The following is a 21,395-nucleotide window of genomic DNA, read 5'->3' as shown; positions in this document are numbered from 1 at the left end:
AAAGAGTGTAAGACAAGAAAAGAGCCCTCTGAAACCATGGTAAAAATGGGTAAAGAGCTGGGAATCTATACAGACCAGAGTTTTATTACTACCATCTACCAGTACTAATTAAACAAATCTCTTACTATAGAAGAACAAAATACATTGGTAAAGCATATGAATAGGGGATAATGAATGGAAAGAGTACCAGTAGTGATAACAAAAATAAAACCATATTCTAATAAACATCTATGTTTCCCTTCTTAGCATCCCAGCTGTTCATTCTAATATTATTTTCCATTACCTCATTGAAGTATGGAAAGTATACTCTTCAGGAAAAAGAAATTAAAAAAATAAAACAAATATATTCTATAAACAAACAATAGAACAATCTTTTTTGTTCTATAAAGATTTTAATTAATCATTAAAAAAATTAGCTTCCTTGAAGCAAGAGTTTATATTGACTGTTTTCCATTGAGATTTGAGAATCTTAAGGCTAAAGGTCGAAGAAGAAGATGCCATCATCCCCTTTTCTCTTAGATCTTGTTATATCTTTAGTATGTAAACAAATCCACACATATATTGTTATTCCAAATGTTCAACCTTGGAAGCAGCATTTTTCTATATTTCTATTGGCTACATTGATTCTGTAATCTAGAATCTTACTAAACTTTGATTGTTATCAGGCTAGTCATATAAATATCTCATAAATTTAGTGTGATATCTCTATAAAATGGGATAAATATTCTTGGAATTATCTCATGGGATGAGCAGATTTGTCCTTACCTTGCGGAGTTCTTTAGCAGTGGGCCACAATATACCACCCTAGACTTAGAAATCTAAATGTATATATAGTAGAAAAGGAATGATGGTACAAGTAACACACACACACACAAATTGAGCACAGTGTAAATACTGTAGCAGTGTATTCTATGTGTGAATGTTGTTTCTCAGGTGTTTTTAACAACTTTGGGGACCTAGTATACTAATGTGATAAATGGTTCTCTCTCCTGTTTCCAAAGCCCTGTTAGTTCTCATTGAAATATATTGAATACCTAATGTTGAATTGCTCTCAAACTACTGGTCATATGTCTGTTTTGTCTTGTTTTGTTTTTTACTCTGTTGAGGTATAGTTGCTTCATCATGTTGTGCTAGTTTCTGCTGTACAGAGAAGTGAATCAGCCATATGTATACACATATCCCCTCCCTTCTGGATTTCCCTTCCATCTAGGTCACCAAAAAGCATTGAGTAGAGTTCCTTGCACTATACAGCAGGCTCTCAGTAGTTACTCTGTTCCATACATAGCAGTGTATACATGTCAATCCCAATCTCCCAGTTCATCTCACGCCCCCTCCCCCCTGCTTCCCCCTCTTGGTGTCCATACGTTTGTTCTCTACGTCTGTGTGTCTATTTCTGTTTTGCAAATAAGTTCATCTGTACCATTTTTCTAGATTCAACATATATGTGTTAATATACAATATTTGTTTTTCTCTTTGACTTATTACTTCAGTCTGTATGACAGTCTCTCTAGGTCCATCCTTGTCTCTACAAATGACCCAATTTCGTTCCTTTTAATAGCTGAGTAATATTCCATTGTGTATATGTACCACATCTTCTTTATCCATTCATCTGTTGATAGCCATTTAAGTTGCTTCCATGTCCTTGCTATTGTAAATAGTGCTGCAGTGAACATTGGGCTTCATGTGTCTTTTTTAATTATGGTTTTCTCAGGTATATGCCCAGTAGTGGGATTGCTGGGTCATATGGTCCTATTTTTAGCTTTTTAAGGAACCTCCATACTGTTCTCCGTAGTGGCTGTATCAGTTTACATTCCCACCAACAGTGCAAGAGCATTCCCTTTTCTCCACACCCTCTCCAGCATTTGTTGTTTGTAGATTTTCTGATGATGCCCGTTCTAACCGGTGTGAGGTGATACCTCACTGTAGTTTTGATCTGCATTTCTCTAATAATTAGTGATGTTGAGTATCTTTTTATGTGCCTCTTGGCCATCTGTGTGTCTTCCTTAGAGAAATGTCTGTTTGGGTCTCCTGCCCATTTTTTGATTGTTTGTTTTTCTGATATTGAGGTCAATGAGCTGTTTGTATATTTGAGAGATTATTCCCTTGTCAGTTGCTTCATTTGCAAATATTGTCTCCCATTCTGAGGGCCGTCTTTTTATCTTGTTTATGGTTTCCTTTGCTATGCAAAAGCTTTTAAGTGGGGGAGACCTTCAAAATGGTGGAGGAGTAAGACGTGGAGATCACCTTCCTCCCCACAAATACATGAGAAATACATCTACATGTGGAACAACTACAGAACATCTACTGAATGCTGGCAGAAGACCTCAGACTTCTGCAAAGGCAGGAAACTCCCCACGTACCTGGACGTTCCCGTGGATAGGGGAAAAGAAAAAAGAAAAAACAGAGAAAAAAGAATAGGGATAGTGGGCTTCCCTGGTGGCGCAGTGGTTGAGAGTCCGCCTGCCGTTGCAGGGGACACGGGTTCGTGCCCCAGTCCGGGAAGATCCCACATGCCATGGAGCGGCTGGGCCCGTGAGCCATGGCTGTTGAGCCTGTGTTTCCGGAGCCTGTGCTCCACAATGGGAGAGGCCACGACAGTGAGAGGCCCGCGTACGGTTAAAAAAAAAAAAAAGAATAGGGATGGGACGTGCACCTCTGGGAGGGAGCTGTGAAGGAGGAAAAGTTTCCACACACTAGGAAGGCCCTTCACTGGTGAACACAGCTGATGGGCAGGGGGAAAGCTTTAGAGCCATGGAGGAGAGCACAGCAACAGTGGTGCAGAGGGGAAAGCAGAGAGATCCCCGCACAGAGGATCGGTGCCAAGAAGCACTCACCAGCCTGAGAGGCTTGTCTGCTCGCCCACTGGGGTGGGTGGGGGCTGGGAGCTGAGGCTCAGGCTTCAGAGGTCAGATCCCAGGGAGAGGGCTGGGGTTGGCTGTGTGAACACAGCCTAAATGGGGCTAGTGCACCACAGCTAGATGGGAGAGAGTCCAGGAAAAAGTCTGGAACTGCCTAAGAGGCGAGAGACCATTGTTTCAGGGAGCGCAAGGAGAGGGTGTTCAGAGCACTGCCTAAATGAGCTCTGGAGACAGGCGCGAGCTCCCGCTATCAGCTCGGACACCAGAGACGGGCATGAAATAATAAGGCTGCTGCTGCCGCCACCAGAAAGCCTGTGTGCAAGCACAGGTCACTATCCATACCTCCCTTCCTGGGAGCCTGTGCAGCCCGCCACTACCAGGGTCCCGGGATCCAGGGACAACTTTGCCAGGAGAATGCACGGCGTGCCTCAGGCTGGTGCAACATCACGCTGCCCTCTGCCGCCGCAGGCTCACCCCTCATTCCGTACCGCTCCCTCTCCCCGACCTGAGTGAGCCAGAGCCTCCTAATCAGCTGCTACTTTAACCCCATCCTCTCTGAGTGAAGAACAGACACGCTCAGGAGACCTACATGCAGAGGCGGGGCTAAATCCAAAACTGAACCCCAGGGCCTGTGCGAACAAATAAGAGAAAGGGAAATTTCAGCAGCCTCAGGAGCAGTGGATTAAATCTCCATAATGAAATTGATGTACCTGGCATCTCTGGAATACCTGAATAGATGACGAATCATTCCAAAATTGATGCAGTGGACTTTGGGAGCAACTGTAGTCTTGGGGTTTGCTTTTTGTGTCTAATGTGTTTCTGGTTTTATGTTTATCTTAGTTTAGTATTTAGAGTTTCTTATCATCGGTAGATTTGTTTACTGCTATGGTTGCTCTCTTCCTTTTTTTAAAAAAAAAATACATATATATATATATGTTTTTTCTTCTCTTTTTGTGAGTGTGTATATATATGTTTGCTTTTTTGTGTGATTTTATCTGTATAGCTTTGCTTTTACAATTTGTCCTAAGGTCTATCTGTCCATTTTGTTTGTTTGTTTGTTTTTTTGCTATAGTTTTCAGCACTTGTTATCATTGGTGGATTTGTTTTTTGGTTTGGTTCCTCTCTTCTTTCTTTCATTCTATTTTTTCCATTTTTTTAATAACTTTAATTATTTTATTTTTAATAATTTTTTAATATTAATAACTTTATTTTCATTTCTTTTTTCTTTCCTTTTTTCTCCCTTTTCTTCTGAGCCATGTGACTGACAGGGTCTTGGCGCTCTGGGCGGGTGTCAGGCCTTTGCCTCTGAGGTAGGAGATCTGAGTTCAGGACATTGGTCCACCAGAAACGTCTGGGCTCCACATAATATTAAACAGCGAAAGTTCTCCCAGAGATCTCCCATCTCAATGCTAAGACCCAGCTCCACTTAATGACCAGCAAGCTACAGTGCTGGACACTCTATGCCAAATAACTAACAAGACAGGAGCACAACCTGACCCGTTAGCAGAGAGGCTCCCCAAACTCATATTAAGGTCTCAGGAGCCCCAAAACACACACCTGGATGCGGCCCTGCCCACAAGAAAGACAAGATCCAACCTCATCCACCAGAACACAGGCACCAGTCCCTTCCACCAGGAGGTTTCCACAACACACTGAACCAACCTTAGCTACTGGGGGCAGACACCAAAAACAACGGGAACTACGAACCAGCAGCCTGAGAAAAGGAGACCCCAGACACAGTAAGTTAAACAAAATACAAAGACAGAGAAACACACAACAGATGAAGGAGCAAGGTAAAAACCCACCAGACCAAACAAATGAAGAGGAAATAGGCAGTCTACCTGAAATAGAATTCAGAGTAATAATAGAAAAGATGATCCAAACTCTTGGAAATAGAATGGAGAAAATACAAGAAACATTTACCAAGGACCTAGAAGAACTAAAGAGCAAACAAACCATGATGACTAACACAATAAATGAAATTAAAAATTCTCTAGAAGGAATCAGTAGCAGAATAACTGCGACAGAACAGATAAGTGACCTGGAAGATAAAATAATGGAAAAAACTACCGCAGAACAGAATAAAGAAAAAGAATGAAAAGAAGTGAGGATAGTCTCAGAGACCTCTGGCACAACATTAAATGTACCAACATTGGAATTATAGGGGTCCCAGAAGAAGAAGAGAAAAAGAAAGGGACTGAGAAAATATTTGAAGAGATTATAGTTGAAAACTTCCCTAATATGGGAAAGGAAATAATCAAGTCCAGGAAGCACAGAGAGTCCCATACAGGATAAATGCAAGGAGAAATGCACCAAGACACATATTAATCAAACTATAAAAAATTAAATACAAAGAAAACATATTAAAAGCAGCAAGGGAAAAACAACAAATAACATACAAGGGAATCCCCATCAGGTTAACAGTTGATCTTTCTACAGAAACCCAGCAAGCCATAAGGGAGTGGCAGGACATATTTAAAGTGATGAAAGGGAAAGACCTACAACCAAGATTACTCTACCCAGCCAAGATCTCATTCAGATTTGATGGAGAAATTAAAACCTTTACAGACAAGGAAAAGCTAAGAGAATTCAGCACCACCAAACCAGCTTTAATACAAATGGTAAAGGAACTTCTTTAGGCAGGAAACGCAAAAGAAGGAAAAAACCTACAATAACAAACCCAAAACATTAAGAAAATGGTAATAGGAACATACATATTGATAACTACCTTAAATGTAAACGGATTAAATGCTCCAACCAAAAGACATAGACTGGCTGAATGGATACAAAAACAAGACCCGTATATATGCTGTCTACAAGAGACCCATTTCAGACCGAGGGACATATACAGACTGAAAGTGAGGGGATGGAAAAAGATATTCCATGAAAATGGAAATCAAAAGAAAGCTGGGGTAGCAATTCTCATATCAGACAAAATAGAGTTTAAAATAAAGACGATTACATGAGACAAAGAAGGACACTACATAATGATCAAGGGATCAATCCAAGAAGAAGATATAACAATTGTAAATATTTATGCACCCAACATAGGAGCACCTCAATACATAAGGCAAATGTTAACAGCCATAAAAGGGGAAATCGACAGTAACACAATCATAGTAGGGGACTTTAACACCCCACTTTCACCAATGGACAGATCATCCAAAATGTAAATAAATAAGGAAACACAAGCTTTAAATGATATATTAAACAAGATGGACTTAATTCATATTTATAGGACATTCCATCCAAAAACAACAGAATACACTTTCTTCTCAAGTGCTCATGGAACATTCTCCAGGATAGATAATATCTTGGGACAAAAATCAAGCCTAGGTAAATTTAAGAAAATTGAAATCGTATCAAGTATCTTTTCCGACCACAAGGCTTTGAGTCTAGATATCAATTACAGGAAAAAAACCTATAAAAAGTACAAACCATAGAGACTAAACAATATACTACTAAATAACCAAGAGATCACTGAGGAAATCAAAGAGGAAATCAAAAAATACCTAGAAAGAAATGACAATGAAAACACCACAACCCAAAACCTATGGGATGCAGCAAAGCAATTCTAAGAGGGAAGTTTGTGGCAATACAGTCCTACCTCAGGAACCAAGAAACATCTTAAATAAACAGTCTAACCTTACACCTAAAACAATTAGAGAAAGAAGAACCAAAACACCCCAAAGTTAGCAGAAGGAAAGAGATCATAAAGATCAGATCAGAGATAAATGAAAAAGAAATGAAGGAAACAATAGCAAAGACAAAGAAAACTAAAAGCTGGTTCCTTGAGAAGATAAACAAAATGATAAACCATTAGCCAGACTCATCAAGAAACAAAGGGAGAAGACTCAAACCAACACAATTAGAAATGAAAAAGGAGAAGTAACAACTGACACTGCAGAAATACAAAGGATCATGAGAGATTACTATAACAACTATATGCCAATTAAATGGACAACATGGAAGAAATGGACAAATTCTTAGAAAAGCACAACCTTCCGAGACTGAATCAGGAAGAAATAGAAACTATAAACAGACCAATCACAAGCACTGAAATTGAAATGGTGATTAAAAATCTTCCAACAAACAGAAACCCAGGACCAGATGGCTTCACAGGCAGATTTTATCAAACATTTAGAGAAGACCTAACACCTATCCTTCTCAAACTCTTCAAAAATATAACAGAGGGAGGAACAGTCCCAAACTCATTCTACAAGGCCACCATCACCCTGATACCAAAACCAGGCAAAGATTTCACACAAAAAGAAAACTACAGGCCAGTATCACTGATGAACACAGATGCGAAAATCCTCAACAAAATACTAACAAACAATCCAACAGCACATTAAAATTATCATGCATCATGATCAAGTGGGGTTTATCCCAGGAATGCAAGGATTCTTCAATATACGCAAATCAATCAGTGTGATACACTATATTAGCAAATTGAAGGAGGAAAAACATATAATCATCTCAATAGATGCAGAAAAAGCTTTTGACAGAATTTAACACTGATTTATGATAAAAAACCCTCCAGAAATTAGGCATAGAGGGAACTTACCTCAACATAATAAAGGCCATATGTGGCAAACCCACAGCCAACATCGTTCTCAGTGGTGAAAAACTGAAACTATTTCCTCTAAGATCAGAAACAAGAGAAGGTTGTCCACTCTTACCACTGTTATTCAACATTGTTTTGGAAGTTTTAGCCACAGCAATCAGAGAAGAAAAAGAAATAACAGGAATCCAAAACGGAAACATAGAAGTAAAGCTGTCACTGTTTGCAGATGACATGATACTATACATAGAGTATCCTAAAGATGCTACCAGAAAACTGCTAGAGCTAATCATTGAATTTGGTAAAGTAGCAGGATACAAAATTAATGCACAAAAATCTCTTGCATTCCTGTACCCTAGTGATGAAAAATCTGAAAGAGAAATTAAGGAAACACTCCCATTTATCATTGTAACAAAAAGAATAAAATACCTAGGAATAAACCTACCTCAGGAGACAAAAGACCTGTATGCAGAAAACTATAAGACACTGATTAAAGAAATTAAAGATGATACAAACAGATGGAGAGATATACCATGTTCTTGGATTGGAAGAATCAACACTGTGAAAATGACTATACTATCCAAAGCAATCTACAGATTCAGTGCAATCCCTATCAATCTACCAATGGCATTTTTCACAGACTAGAACAAAATATTTCACAATTTGTGTGGAAACACAAAAGACCGCAAATAGCCAATGCAACCTTAAGAAAGAAAAATGAAGCTAGAAGAATCAGGCTCCCTGACTTCAGACTCTACTACAAAGCTACAGTAATCAAGACAGTATGGTACTGGCACAAAAACAAATATAGATCAATGGATCAGGATAGAAAGACCAGAGATAAACCCACGCACATATGGTCACCTTATTTTTGATAAAGGAGGCAAGAATATACAGTGGAGAAAAGCCAGCCTCTTCAGTAAGTGGTGCTGGGAAAACTGGACAGCTACATGTAAAAGAATGAAATTAGAACACTCCCTAACACCATACACAAAAATAAATTCAAAATGGATTAAAGACCTAAATGTAAGGCCAGAAACTATCAAACTCTTAGAGGAAAACATAGGCAGAACACTATGACATAAATCACAGCAAGATCCTTTTTGATCCACCTTCTAGAGAAATGGAAATAAAAACAAAAATAAACAAATGGGACCTAATGAAACTTAAAAGCTTTTGCACAACAAAGGAAACCATAAATAAGATGAAAAGACAACCCTCAGAATGGGAGAAAATACTTGTAAATGAAGCAACTGAGAAAGCAGTAATCTCCAAGATTTACAAGCAGCTCATGCAGTACAATATCAAAAAAACAAAAAATCCAATCCAAAAATGGGCAGAAGGCTAAATAGGCATTTCCCCAGAGAAGTTATACAGATTGCCAACAAAACATGAAAGTTTGCTCAACATCTCTAATCATTAGAGAAATGCAAATCAAAACTACAGTGAGGTATCACCTCATATAGGTCAGAGTGGCCACCATCAAAAATGTACAATCAGTAAATTCTTGAGAGGATGTGGAGAAAAGGGAACCCTTTTGCACTGTTGGTGGGAATGTAAATTGATACAGCCACTGTGGAGAATATTGTGGAGGTTCCTTTAAAAACTAAAAGTAGAACTACCATACAACCCAGCAATCCCACTACTGGGCATATACCCTGAGAAAATCATAAATCAAAATGAGTCATGTACCACAATATTCATTGCAGCTCTGTTTACAATAGCCAGGACATGGAAGCAACCTAAGTCTCCTTCGACAGATGAATGGATAAAGAAGATGTGGCACGTATATCCAATGGAATATTACTAAGCCATAAAAAGAAACGAAATTGAGTTATTTGCAGTGAGGTGGATGGACTTAGAGTATGTTATACAGAGTGAAGTCAGTCAGAAAGAGAAAACATATACCATATGCTAACAGATATATATGGAATCTTTAAAAAAAAATATATATATATACATATATATATATATATATCTGGTTCTGAAGAACCTGGGACAGGACATGAATAAATACGCAGATGTAGAGAATGGACTTGAGGACATGGGGATGGGGAAGGGTAAGTTGAGATGAAGTGGGAGAGTGGCATGGACATATATACACTACCAAATATAAAATAGATAACTAGTGGGAAGCAGCCTCATAGCACAGGGAGATCAGCTCGGTGCTTTGTGACCACTTAGAGGGGTGGGATAGGGAAGATGGAAGGGAGACACAAGGGGAGGAGATATGGAGATGTATGTATGTGTATAGCTGACTCACTTTGTTATAAAGCAGAAACTTACACACCATTGCAAATCAATTATGCTCCAATAAAGATGTTTAAAAAAAAAAGCTTTTAAGTTTCATTAGGTGTCATTTGTTTATTTTTGTTTTTATTTTCATTACTGTAGGAGGTGGGTCAAAAAAATCTTGCTGTGATTTATGTCAAAGAATGTTCTTCCTATCTTTTCCTCCATGAGTTTTATAGTGTCCAGTCTTACATCTAGGTCTTTTATCCATTTTGAGTTTATTTTTGTTTATGGTGTTAGAGAGAGGAAACAAAGAATCCTAATGGAAATTTTGGAGGGAAGCTTTTTTATTAGTTTGTTTTCCATATTTTAACCATTCTGTTTTCCTAGGTAGCAAATACTTCACTGATTGGAGGAAGCCTGAAATTGCATTTCGTATATTAGGTAGATTCGTAAAGTTTCCTATTGAAGTCATCTTGAGATAATATGTTTGATTTCCTATTATTTATTTCAATGTCCTTTCAGAGTTCTAGTCAGTCTTAGGAAAAGCTTTATGTTGGTAGCATCATCACAATTTATTCATGTAACGTGTCATATAAGATCACTGAAGAGTACAGATATGCACAAGATATGGCTCTTAAGCTTAGTGAAGGCTTTAGGGAGAATAGGATAAAAAGGTCAAAAGACATATCTCTTAAATCCATTTAGGTCTATAAATCATTTGATTATTCTCTTTTGCAGTTTATCTTTTAAAAAATGTCATTTCGATTTTGACCTATCATAATTCATGCTAAGAAGATTACCATGAACCGTGAACTCTACTGATATCTTCTAAGGTAATTAATTTGTGGAGAAATTCCATACTTAGACATTGTAACTCTGACAGAAATAATGTTGAAAAGTAACAAAAGTAATCATTTATTCAGCCCTTGCTATGTCTGAAGTATTCTGCCAAATACTTAACTTCCATCTGTGATATTCCATCTTTAGGAGCAAGTCCTTGGTATTCTGTGAAACAATTCAAGTTACTAATTCCTCATCGTAACAGTGCTCCCACACTATTGTGATAATTGAAGAATGTGGACCCGGGTTACCTTCTTTCAGAACAATACACTGGAGATGCCCAGGCACAAATTATTTATACTTGAATAATTAGGCATGTGATATAGTTGTATCTGCTCATTTCTATTTCTTTCAGCAGTGAGAGGATTAATATACTGTTACCTAGTTAAGGTTGAGAAAATCATATTGATAAAAGACATTTAGCAGCACAAGAAAAGGATTATCATAAGTAATATTTATCTGCTGTCCACAACCATTTGACACAATCAGTGCAAGGTCTTACATTATGTTAATTAAGATCAACAATGGTTAGATCTCTAATCACTCACATTCTTTAAAATAAAGATATAAGTAGTACATACAGTATTGGAAAACTATATAGTGTTTGGTGTCTAAATGTATAGAAGTAAATTGAAATTGGTCCAGGGGTTAAGAATCAGACAACTTGAATAAAAGAACAGCCCTCACTTTCTTACAAGGGAGAAGGTACAATTAGCCTGAAATAGCACCTGGGTTGACATTTTTTGTGGGTGTAAGAGAATAACGAATGATAATTTGAAATGCAACAAATCTTAGTTTTGGGATATTCTCTACATAAGAGATGTCCTAAGGATTATGTAAACATGCATATATATATATATATATATATATATATATATTTAATTAATTAATTAATTTTTGTCTGCGTTGGGTCTTTGTTGCTGCACGCAGGCTTTCTCTAGTTGCGGCGATCGGGGGCCACTCTTCACCACAGCGTGCAGGCTTCTCATTACCATGGCTACTCTTTGTTGCTGAGTATGTGCTCTAGTTGCTAGGTATGTGGACTTCAGTAGTTGTGGCACGCAGGCTCAGTAGTTGTGCATGGGCTTAGTTGCTCTGTGACATGTGGGATCCTCCTGGACCAGGTGTCGAACCCATGTCCCATGCCTGCATTGGCAGGCAGATTCTTAACCACTGTGCCACCAGGGAAGTCCAACACATATATATATTTTAAAAAATAGATGTTTTGAATGCATATAATGTTCATATACATGGAAATGGAAAATATAAATGTATGAAAAATTATGGATGAATACTCCTTGGATAAAGCCACCTGCTTCCTTTTTATCTCTACAACCCCCCCCCCAAATATCTCAGAAACCCTTATACTTCTCATTTTAATCACTTGCTGTGCTGTTTAGTCTAATAGATGATACCTATTGTTTGCATTTACTTTTTTAAGAGCTTAGTGAAAGCTTCAGCTATGTTAACAAATATTTAGAAAATGTGTTGCTGTTTTCTCCAATGAAGAAATGTTATTTTTAAAAAGTTTTAAGGAAATATATTTTAGAATATTAATTTTAAAGTGGCTTGGAGTAGATTGACAAAGCCAAAAAAGGACCAGAGAAAGAGATTTTAAGCTCAGATAATACATGAATACAGATAAGGTGATACTAATGGACAAGGAATGGGAGGATCTGCTTAATAAATGAGAAGTTAAAACAATTCAGGAGACAACTTGAAAAAAATGACGTGAAAGAAGAACTTAAGAAAATTTTCCTAAAATATTAAAACATGCTTAAGATACTTGGATATTTAAAATTGTTCAGATTAAGTTATTTTGTTAGTGGAAATGATACTGTGTCATTTATAAAAACTAGTAACTGCAGAGTTTAAAACATCTAGGAAACAAAATTCTAACCGATTTAAAAATTTTCCATTTGAAGAATTTTAGTGGATTTTGAACCTATTTGTTAGTATTTTCAAAGTAACATCTTCCAATTATTTTGTAGAAACAACTAATTAATATAAAAGATGGAAATTTATTAACCCCATTTCAAAAAGGCACTTGCGTGTTTGGTGGATGAGATTGAAAAATAAATGTTGTGTAATGATTTAGTAAATATAGGTAAAGTACTTCTTCCATTTCAGTCTACTTATATTTTAAAACTGTTTTTTACTTTTTAATTACCATATCACAAAATATCAAACCAAGATTTTCTAAAATAACGCGTATTAATCACATTGCTCTCACAAAAACATTGTTGAGAACTTTTTGCACATTATTTAGTAAAATAAAATGAAAAACTATTTAAAATATTATGTCATCTGTATCTCATCTTTTTAAAATTTCTATTTAAGTGTGATATACTACATGCTTTTCCAGTGGTTTATGAAAATAACATTCAGAAATTGTTTACTGATAGAGATTCATGATCAACCTTTTGGAGATCACTCTCAGAGATGAGACATGTAAACATGTAAATTTCTTTAAACTGTGAAAAGTGCTTTCCATAGGAACACACTCCGGGAACAAATTGCATGGAGGCATTAGAGGAGACTTTACTGAGATGACCCTAAGACCCTGTCTCATTATGTACACATAGGAATTTTTCAGGTGGTTATTTCACAACTCTTTAGTAGACCAAAGAAAAATGTAACATTTCTCAAATGATTTTATTTTGGTGAGGTCTGCTTAATTCAGTGATTCATGTTTCTATCAATAAATGTAGAGAAAAGAAGAAAATGTATTATTTTAGATTTAGATCTAGATGAGTATGCGACTTCGGGCGGACATAGAGAAAGATGGCTTGTCTAAACTTACTTCCTCATATCTCTTTCTGTCCCATTTTTCTCTTTATTGGGTTTTTCACTCTTGGGCAAGAGAAAAGTATTGCTAAAAACCTCTTTAGTGATAGTTTTCATCCTAGTTATGGTAGAGAAACTGTTATATATTCATAAATATGTAATATCTGTAAAAAACTTTCCTTAACATGGGCATCCCTCTTTCATAGCACTAACCATGATATATTGATGTACCATACTATATTAATTTGTTCATACCTCTGAGCTCTTTGATATCAAGGACATTTGTCATGGTTTTTTTTTCCCCCACATTCCTACATTTTCCTGCACATACTAGGCATTGGTATGTTTCTTAAACTGAATAATTAAATGATACAATCATTTTCATGAGACTTTATGCCAGTTTATGCCAGTTTATTTAAATGTAACTCACGTCAAGTTCACTTTCAAAGCCATTTGGAAATTTATTATAAAGTTTTTATAAACTTATGACTAATAAGATATAAATTGGAAATAGCCAGAGAAAGAGAAGTATGCAAAAATGCTAATTATGAAAGTAGTTATCTGTACTGTATTTGTTGCATTAAAAACCACCACAAGGGGGCTTCCCTGGTGGCGCAGTGGTTGAGAGTCCGCCTGCCGATGCAGGGGACACGGGTTCGTGCCCCAGTCCGGGAAGATCCCACATGCCGTGGAGCGGCTGGGCCCATGAGCCATGGTTGCTGAGCCTGCGCGTCCGGAGCCTGTGCTCCACAACGGGAGAGGCCATAGCAGTGAGAGGCCTGCATACCGCAAAAAAACAAAACAAAACAAAACCCACCACACAACTTAGTGACTTAAAACAACAATGACTTAGTATTTCTCACAAATCTGTAGATTTGCTGGTCTCAGGTAGGTGTATCATCTGGTCTTACCTGGAATCACTCATGTGGCTGAAATAATTCGTTAGCTCAGCTATGGCTAGAGAATCTAACATGGCCTCAGTCAGACGTCTAGGGCCTTGCTGCTATCTGTTTTGCTAGGCTTTTCTCTCCACATCATCTCTCACCATTCCATGATTTAGCCTGGGCTTCCTATCATGTTAATAGAAGTATACCAAAAGAGTGAAGGCAGAAACTGTGAGGCCTTTTGAGACACAGGCTTCAGAACTCACACACCATGACTTCTGCCCCATTCTGTTGGCCAAAGTCATAAGTGCAGTCCAGATGCAAAGGTTGTAGAAATACATTCCACCTCTTGATAGGAGGACTAATAAAGAATATGTGGCCATATTTAATCTTCCACAATAATACATGAGTTGTTGTTAAGTATAAAATTTGTTTCTCATCTGGCTCATAATGAGGGGAAAATGAGACATTAAAGTACTAGCTACCAGAATGAAGAACTAATACCAGAAGAATCCATTTTTTTCTTCCAGTTTTATTGAGGTACAATTGACATGCAGCACTATATAAGTTTAAGGTGTATAATGACTTGACTTACATACATCATGAAATGATTACCACAATAAGTTTAGTGAATAGAAAGAAATAGAAACAAATTTTTCCTTGTGATAAAAACTCTTATGACCTACTCTCTTAACATCTTTCATATATAATGTATGGCAGTGTTAGTTATAGTTATCACGTTGTACATTATATCCCTAGTACTTATTTATCTTATAACTAGAAGTTTGTACCTTTTGACCACCTTTATCCAATTCCCCCTCCCACCACCCCTTGCCTCTGATAACCACAAATCTGATCTCTCTTTCTTTAAGTTTGTTTATTTTTGAAGTATAATTGACTTACAACACTATGTTAGTTCCTGAAACAGGACAGAAAATTAAATTTTTTAAATCCCTTTAGTTTTTAATAATACATGGGAATTATAAAGAATTCCAAAAATACAAAAAGACTAAAATAAAAAGAGTAAAAAATAAAATGCACTTCAAATCTAATTACCCAGAAATAATTATTATTAAGATTAATTGTAAAACGTTCTAACATCTTTCTGTGTCTATATTACAGGTAGAAGAATGGATGAATGAATGTTTAATTGAGTAAAAGATGCAGCTATATGAAATTAGGATAATTCTCTAAAGTTAATACAGAATAGCATTTTATTTCATTTAAACAGAGGGAAAGAAAATGAATGAAAAGAGCATATTACAAGAGATATTATTTGCTAAACAGAGATCTCTCTAAAGTTAAAAAAAATCAGGAAAATCATTAATAGGTTACAGTCATAGTTTTAACTTTTTAAACCTTAGCGTTGGTTGAAAGATAAGGAAGCTAGCACTGTTACATTTCCTTCTAACTACCCTCTCCTTGTCTTCAAATTTCTGTTTATTTTATGGTTATCAAAAAAAAGAAAGAGAGGGCTTCCCTGGTGGTGCAGTGGTTGAGAGTCCGCCTGCCGATGCAGGGGACGCAGGTTCGTGCCCCGGTCCGGGAAGATCCCACATGCCGCGGAGAGGCCGGGCACGTGAGCCGTGGCCGCCGAGCCTGTGCGTCCGGAGCCTGTGCTCCGCAACGGGAGAGGCCACAACAGCGAGAGGCCCGCGTACAGCAAAAAAAAGAAAGAAAGAAAGAAAGAAAACCTGCTTGAACAATATCCAGTCTTCAATCTGAGCTTATTTTATAAACCATTGCAGAGACGTAGGAAGAAAGATGAAGTCAGCCCAGAGTATATCAGATCTTGACAGACTTGCACAAAGGAAAATAGAGGAAGCGAGAGAACAGAGACAACATGTCGTCTTTTATGGAATGCTCTGTTTTTCTCTGTGAGATTTTTTTAAATGTCCAGTACTAGAGTTTTTCTACCTAGATAAGGGTTTAACTCACTGTTTATGTGGGGATATCATTGGGTTTCAGATTAGTTCCCCAATTCAGTGTGCATTTGTTCCTGGAACCTTCAACTTGATCACAGAGATTCAACACCTTGTTTCATTTGTTTCTCACAGCAGCTGCTTTCAAGATGAAAAGATAGTTTCTTTCGGTTTACATCTCTGTAGATTTGAAGGTATTAGTGAGAATTTTTATGATTCGGATAATTCACCATTATGACTTCTTTGGGAGCCAGAACAGCATTATGAGCCTCAACCCTGCTGCAGTATGCTTCTCAAAGACCATTTATTTCTGTCGTTGACCACCCAACTTTTGAGATTTATGACATAAAGCTGTATATTTTTCCCCGTTTGATCATTGCTGGTGGAAGTTTTTTCCTCTGGTTTTTACTCTTTTTTGTTGTTGTTGTTGTTGATTTCTGTTAGATATGGAGACGCAGAAATTCTTTGTTACAACTTGATTCTACTGTGCTAACCTTGTAAGCTCAAGTCAGTAAATTTTTAAAGAAATACCTTTTATGTAAGGAAAAATAACCATTAAAATAGACAATGTCTTCAGCCTCAGTTTTGCAACAGATGCAGAGGAATTTTTCATAACGATGGTTCATGTAGAAATCCTCAATGACATACTACCTCAGTGACATAATAGCAGCCAGATATTAAGGTATATCTCAAAATGAAAGGTATCTTATAGGTGCAGAAACATATATGATGAGATAAATTGCCTTCAGGTGATCTAACATGATAGAAGAGTAAGACTCACAATATCCTGAGTGGTACATGGTTAGAAAGTTTGGCTTAGTCCAGTTTAATGTGCATATATAGCACCTTGAGGAGTCTTTCTAAAATTGCAGATCCTGAATCAGTAAGTCTTGGATGGGACCTGAGATTCTATATTTCTAACAAGCTCCCTGGTAAAACAAATGTTGCTGGTCTTCAGATCATACTTTTAGTAGCAAGGTTCTTGACTAGACTACAGCACCTATACTTGACTAAATCCTTGAGGCCAGGGCCTTATTTGTCTTTGGATCCCTGTTATCTCGTGAAGTGCCTGAATAAAAGGCACTTTATTGTTAAATAAACGAACTGATGTGTTAAATAAGTATATGACCACTAGGTGTCTGGAATACTCGTATTTTATATTAACGGTTGAGAAAGAATCCTTATGTTTTGGAGACCAGCTGAGTGAATGATAAGATTGCTATTTTCTTTTAAAAGTCCACAATCCTAACTAAGATTTTTGCTCAGTTGAAAAACTGTGGTACATCACACAGCTACTTTGGACAACAAAATATTACTTTTCAAATACTAGAACATATCCTTAACTGAGCTCAAGATACCAAATTTTATTTAAATGAAAGAAAATCTATAGAGTATGTGTTATCAGTTATCCATCCTGGGAATAGAAAAATTCAAGTAATATTCCTATGGTGCAACTAATCTTAAGCTATGACATCTTTGTGGGCCCACCCAGTTGGGTTAGCTGTGAAGTTCACCTTCAGATAACTGAACTTATTGTCTCTTTAAGCTAGTAGTTCTCAACTGGTTGGCAGCATTTTAAAATTACCTGGAAAGCTTTTTAGAATCCCAATTTCCAAGCTGTACCCCAGAAATGAGACCCAAGCATCAGTATTTTTACAAGCTCCACAGATAATTCCAGTGTATAACCAAAGTTGAGAACCATTACTGGACTATGAGCTCTTTAAAACCAGGGTCAGTCTTTCACTTATTTTTTAACTCTTAACACCTAAGACATGATATAGGTCCTCAGTAAATGTTCACTTAATCAATGGATGAAATATGTTATAAGAATTATTGCCTGTTGCCAAACAATAGCATTCTTCACTCTAAAGGGACTATTTTGACTATTTTTATTGGCATCTTGAAATTTGAAAAGTTTGAATTGCCCTCTTGGTATTGACAATACTGAAAATTAGTATTTGATATAGTTTTTTTTTTTTTAGTGCTTGAGCTGTTTTGTTGATACAAGTTGGATTTCACATCACTTTTTATCAAGATCTGATACAAATGGAGGTGTGGTCAAAGACTACAATGCTGTGGCACAAACACTTCAGTAATATGGGATATTACAAAGAAACCTAAAGTTTCTAAGGTCTATTAGTGGGAAGACAAGATCAGTTCATCTCATTGCTGAGTTATGGAGTCAACTATGTATTTTTTTATAGACCAGAAATAATAACTACTTAGAATGATGAGTATTTTTGCTTTTGTAATTTCTAAATAAATAGAAGAGCAAAACAATGGAAATTTTAAGTTTGATTTGTGAAACCACCACATAATCACCTTTATTATAATAACCATTGATTTTGTTTGTTTGTTTTTGTTTTTTTAACATCTTTATTGGAGTATAATTGCTTTACATTGTTGTGTTTGTTGCTGCTGTATAACAAAGCGAGTCAGCTATACGTATACATATATCCCCATATCCCCTCCCTCTTGCGTCTCCCTCCCGCCCTCCCTATCCTACCCCTCTAGGTGGTCACAAAGCACCGAGCTGATCTCCCTGTGCTATGCGACTGCTTCTCACTAGCTATCTGTTTTACATTTGGTAGTGTATATATGTCCATGCCACTCTCTCACTTTGTCCCAGCTTACCCTTCCCCCTCCCCGTGTCCTCAAGTCCATTCTCTGTGTCTGTGTCTTTATTCCTGTCCTGCCCCTAGGTTCTTCAGAATCTTTTTTTTTTTTTTTTAGATTCCATATATATGTGTTAGCATATGGTGTATGTTTTTCTTTTTCTGACTTAACTTCACTGTGTATGGCAGACTCTGGGTCCATCCACCTCACTACAAGTAATTCAATTTCATTCCTTTTTATGGCTGAGTAATATATATGTGCCACATCTTCTTTATCCATTCATCTGTCGATGGACACTTAGGTTGCTTCTGTGTCCTGGCTATTGTAAATAGTGCTGCAGTGAACATTTTGGTACATGACTCTTTTTGAATTATGGTTTTCTCAGGGTATATGCCCAGGAGTGGGATTGCTGGGTCATATGGTAGTCTGTTTTTAGTTTTTTAAGGAACCTCCGTACTGTTCTCCATAGTGGCTGTATCAATTTACATTCCCACCAACAGTGCAAGAGGGTTCCCTTTTCTCCACACACTCTCCAGCATTTATTGTTTGTAGATTAACCATTGATTTTTTGTGTGTGTGAGCTTTCCTCAGAAAAAAATTATAACTATATCAGTGGTGGGAGTTCTTCAGTTAGGATCTAGTAGTCTATATTTTATGTCTTTTTAAAAATAGTTTGTTGCCATTAATTAATCACAGCAGGGGAAAAAAATCTCCTTCGTTTGGAGTTTTGCGCTCTCCATTCCTATGATACCAGGATGAAATAAAAATGAGTGAGGAAAGGGAAAAAAATCATTTAAAAATCCTGAATTGTCCTTCTGAATAATTATCATGCATTTTGTCTCACTGATGAATTAGAGAACTGAGGACATTGTATTTTACATATAGACATCAGCCTGCTACTGGTATTTCACATCTAATTATCAGTACATAAATGATATAATTGTATTATTAAGTTTTGGACCTGAATTGTATAAAGGTAATGAAACAATAAAATACCAAAGCAAATATTTAATTATAATTTAAATGAGCACTTAATAGTTCTTTTTAATAAATAGCCAAAATGTAGGATGGATGAATAGAACTAGCAATAGAATAAGCAGAGATCCTTGTCCCACTTCTTTACAAACTAGCTGGGTAACTTTGAGTAAATTATTTAACCACATTGTACTTCAGTTGTCTTATCTGTAAAATGAATAGACAAATCTACTAAGGTCTCTACCAACTCCAAAATTTTATGGTATGTAATTCTAATCTCAACTAAGTGTCATAATATTGGTGTGGAAAAAGAAACTTTAACCAATCATTTATTCCTACACCTTTCCTTTAAGGCAGCTATGTAAAATAAAATCCTGAAAAATGTAAAACTTTCCTAAACCACTTGAAACTTAGGGAAAAAAAATATTGACTCAATCATAGGTAAAATATAGAGGAACATCTGTTGAGGGTCCAACAGCTCTAAGTTTAAATTCTAGCTTTTTCCCCTTCTAGTTTGTTAGCCCATGAGCAAGTATATTTCTTGATCTCTCTGAGTCTATTAATGAAAAAAACCAATGAGTCTGTTTCCTTAAATATAAAATTGAAGTATGAATATTTACCTGACAGGATTGCTATACTTATTAAATAATGAGATCATATAATTAGAAATAGTGCTCAATTTTTTTAACCTGAATATATTTTGAGTGGCTGGCAAGATGTCAGACATGCCATTTAAATACATATTGAACATTAATTATAAACTATTTATGCTATTTCCTGTGTTACATTTACTTTCAAGAATATGATGGTTGCATCATTTTCTATAATGAATAAAATGCATACCCCAAACTGCAGTGTCTTTTGATTAACAGTGGAAACTGTTCCATGAATTGTGCTTCACATTTTTCTTAATGAGTGTTGAAAAGAATCTGTTTCTTCACTGTATACGAAGTATTTCAGTATGTGAATGTTTTGAGTAGGCAGGCAAGTCCTTCTGCATGTGAAAATATTATTGTTTTCTTTCAGGAAACCCTCGTAGATTGGTGTGATGAAAAGGAACTTAATTTGATACTAACAACTGGAGGAACAGGGTTTGCACCACGAGATGTCACTCCAGAGGTGAGATAGTATATGCTTTTCTGATATTCAATGAGTAGACTATTCATGTTATTTTTAATCCTTTTTATTATTTTTATATGATTTATGTAATTTTGCTAGACAGAACAAGAGAACTGTGGTTCTAAGAATGTGAACATTTTGCTGTGGGAGAATCATTATATTAAAAAAAAAACTTTCTTGACTTCTTTTCTTTGGACTTAAACTAGAAATTATCTAAAATGAGGAAGATTGAACTGGTCCAGAAGGTAATCCTGCATTTGCTCAGTGGTCTGTGGTATCGGCTGAATTTCAGGCATATTACCAAAGTAGGTAATAGCAGAGCTCTGACTCAGCATGGCATCTGGTCTGATGTGCTTTGTTAATTAATTCAAAATGTTTCTGATTTATCTTGAGATACCCTTGTCATTGGTCTCAAGTAGGATGACTGCAATAGCATATTTATACCAATTTTATAGTATTTGATGAGAAAGTTATATATTCCATAATTTTAAATGTGAATTTAAATGCAGAATTTAATAAGCCAAAAGGCAGAATTAATCTCTAGGCTTCATGCCACAAGAATCACCTTCAACCTTGCACAGGAAAAAAAATTAGG

At 36.5% G+C, this 21,395-nt stretch overlaps 1 protein-coding gene across 3 annotated transcripts in view; it reads left to right on the top strand.

Moving 5' to 3' along the window:
- GPHN (gephyrin) overlaps positions 1–21,395 on the top strand; it is a 618,338-nt gene that overhangs the window by 245,976 nt on the left and 350,967 nt on the right. For 2 of the 3 annotated variants that reach the window (XM_007449022.1, XM_007449020.1), the window contains exon 4: positions 20,708–20,800. The exons of the other annotated variant lie outside the window; for it this stretch is intronic. In XM_007449022.1, coding sequence (XP_007449084.1) covers positions 20,708–20,800 — 93 coding nt within the window. The remainder of the gene's footprint in view (positions 1–20,707; positions 20,801–21,395) is intronic. 3 annotated transcript variants of the gene reach the window in all.

Source organism: Lipotes vexillifer, unplaced genomic scaffold (genome assembly GCF_000442215.2).
Source record: "Lipotes vexillifer unplaced genomic scaffold, Lipotes_vexillifer_v1.1 scaffold629, whole genome shotgun sequence".
NCBI lineage: Eukaryota > Metazoa > Chordata > Mammalia > Artiodactyla > Lipotidae > Lipotes > Lipotes vexillifer.
This window is presented reverse-complemented; position numbering and strand designations above follow the sequence as displayed.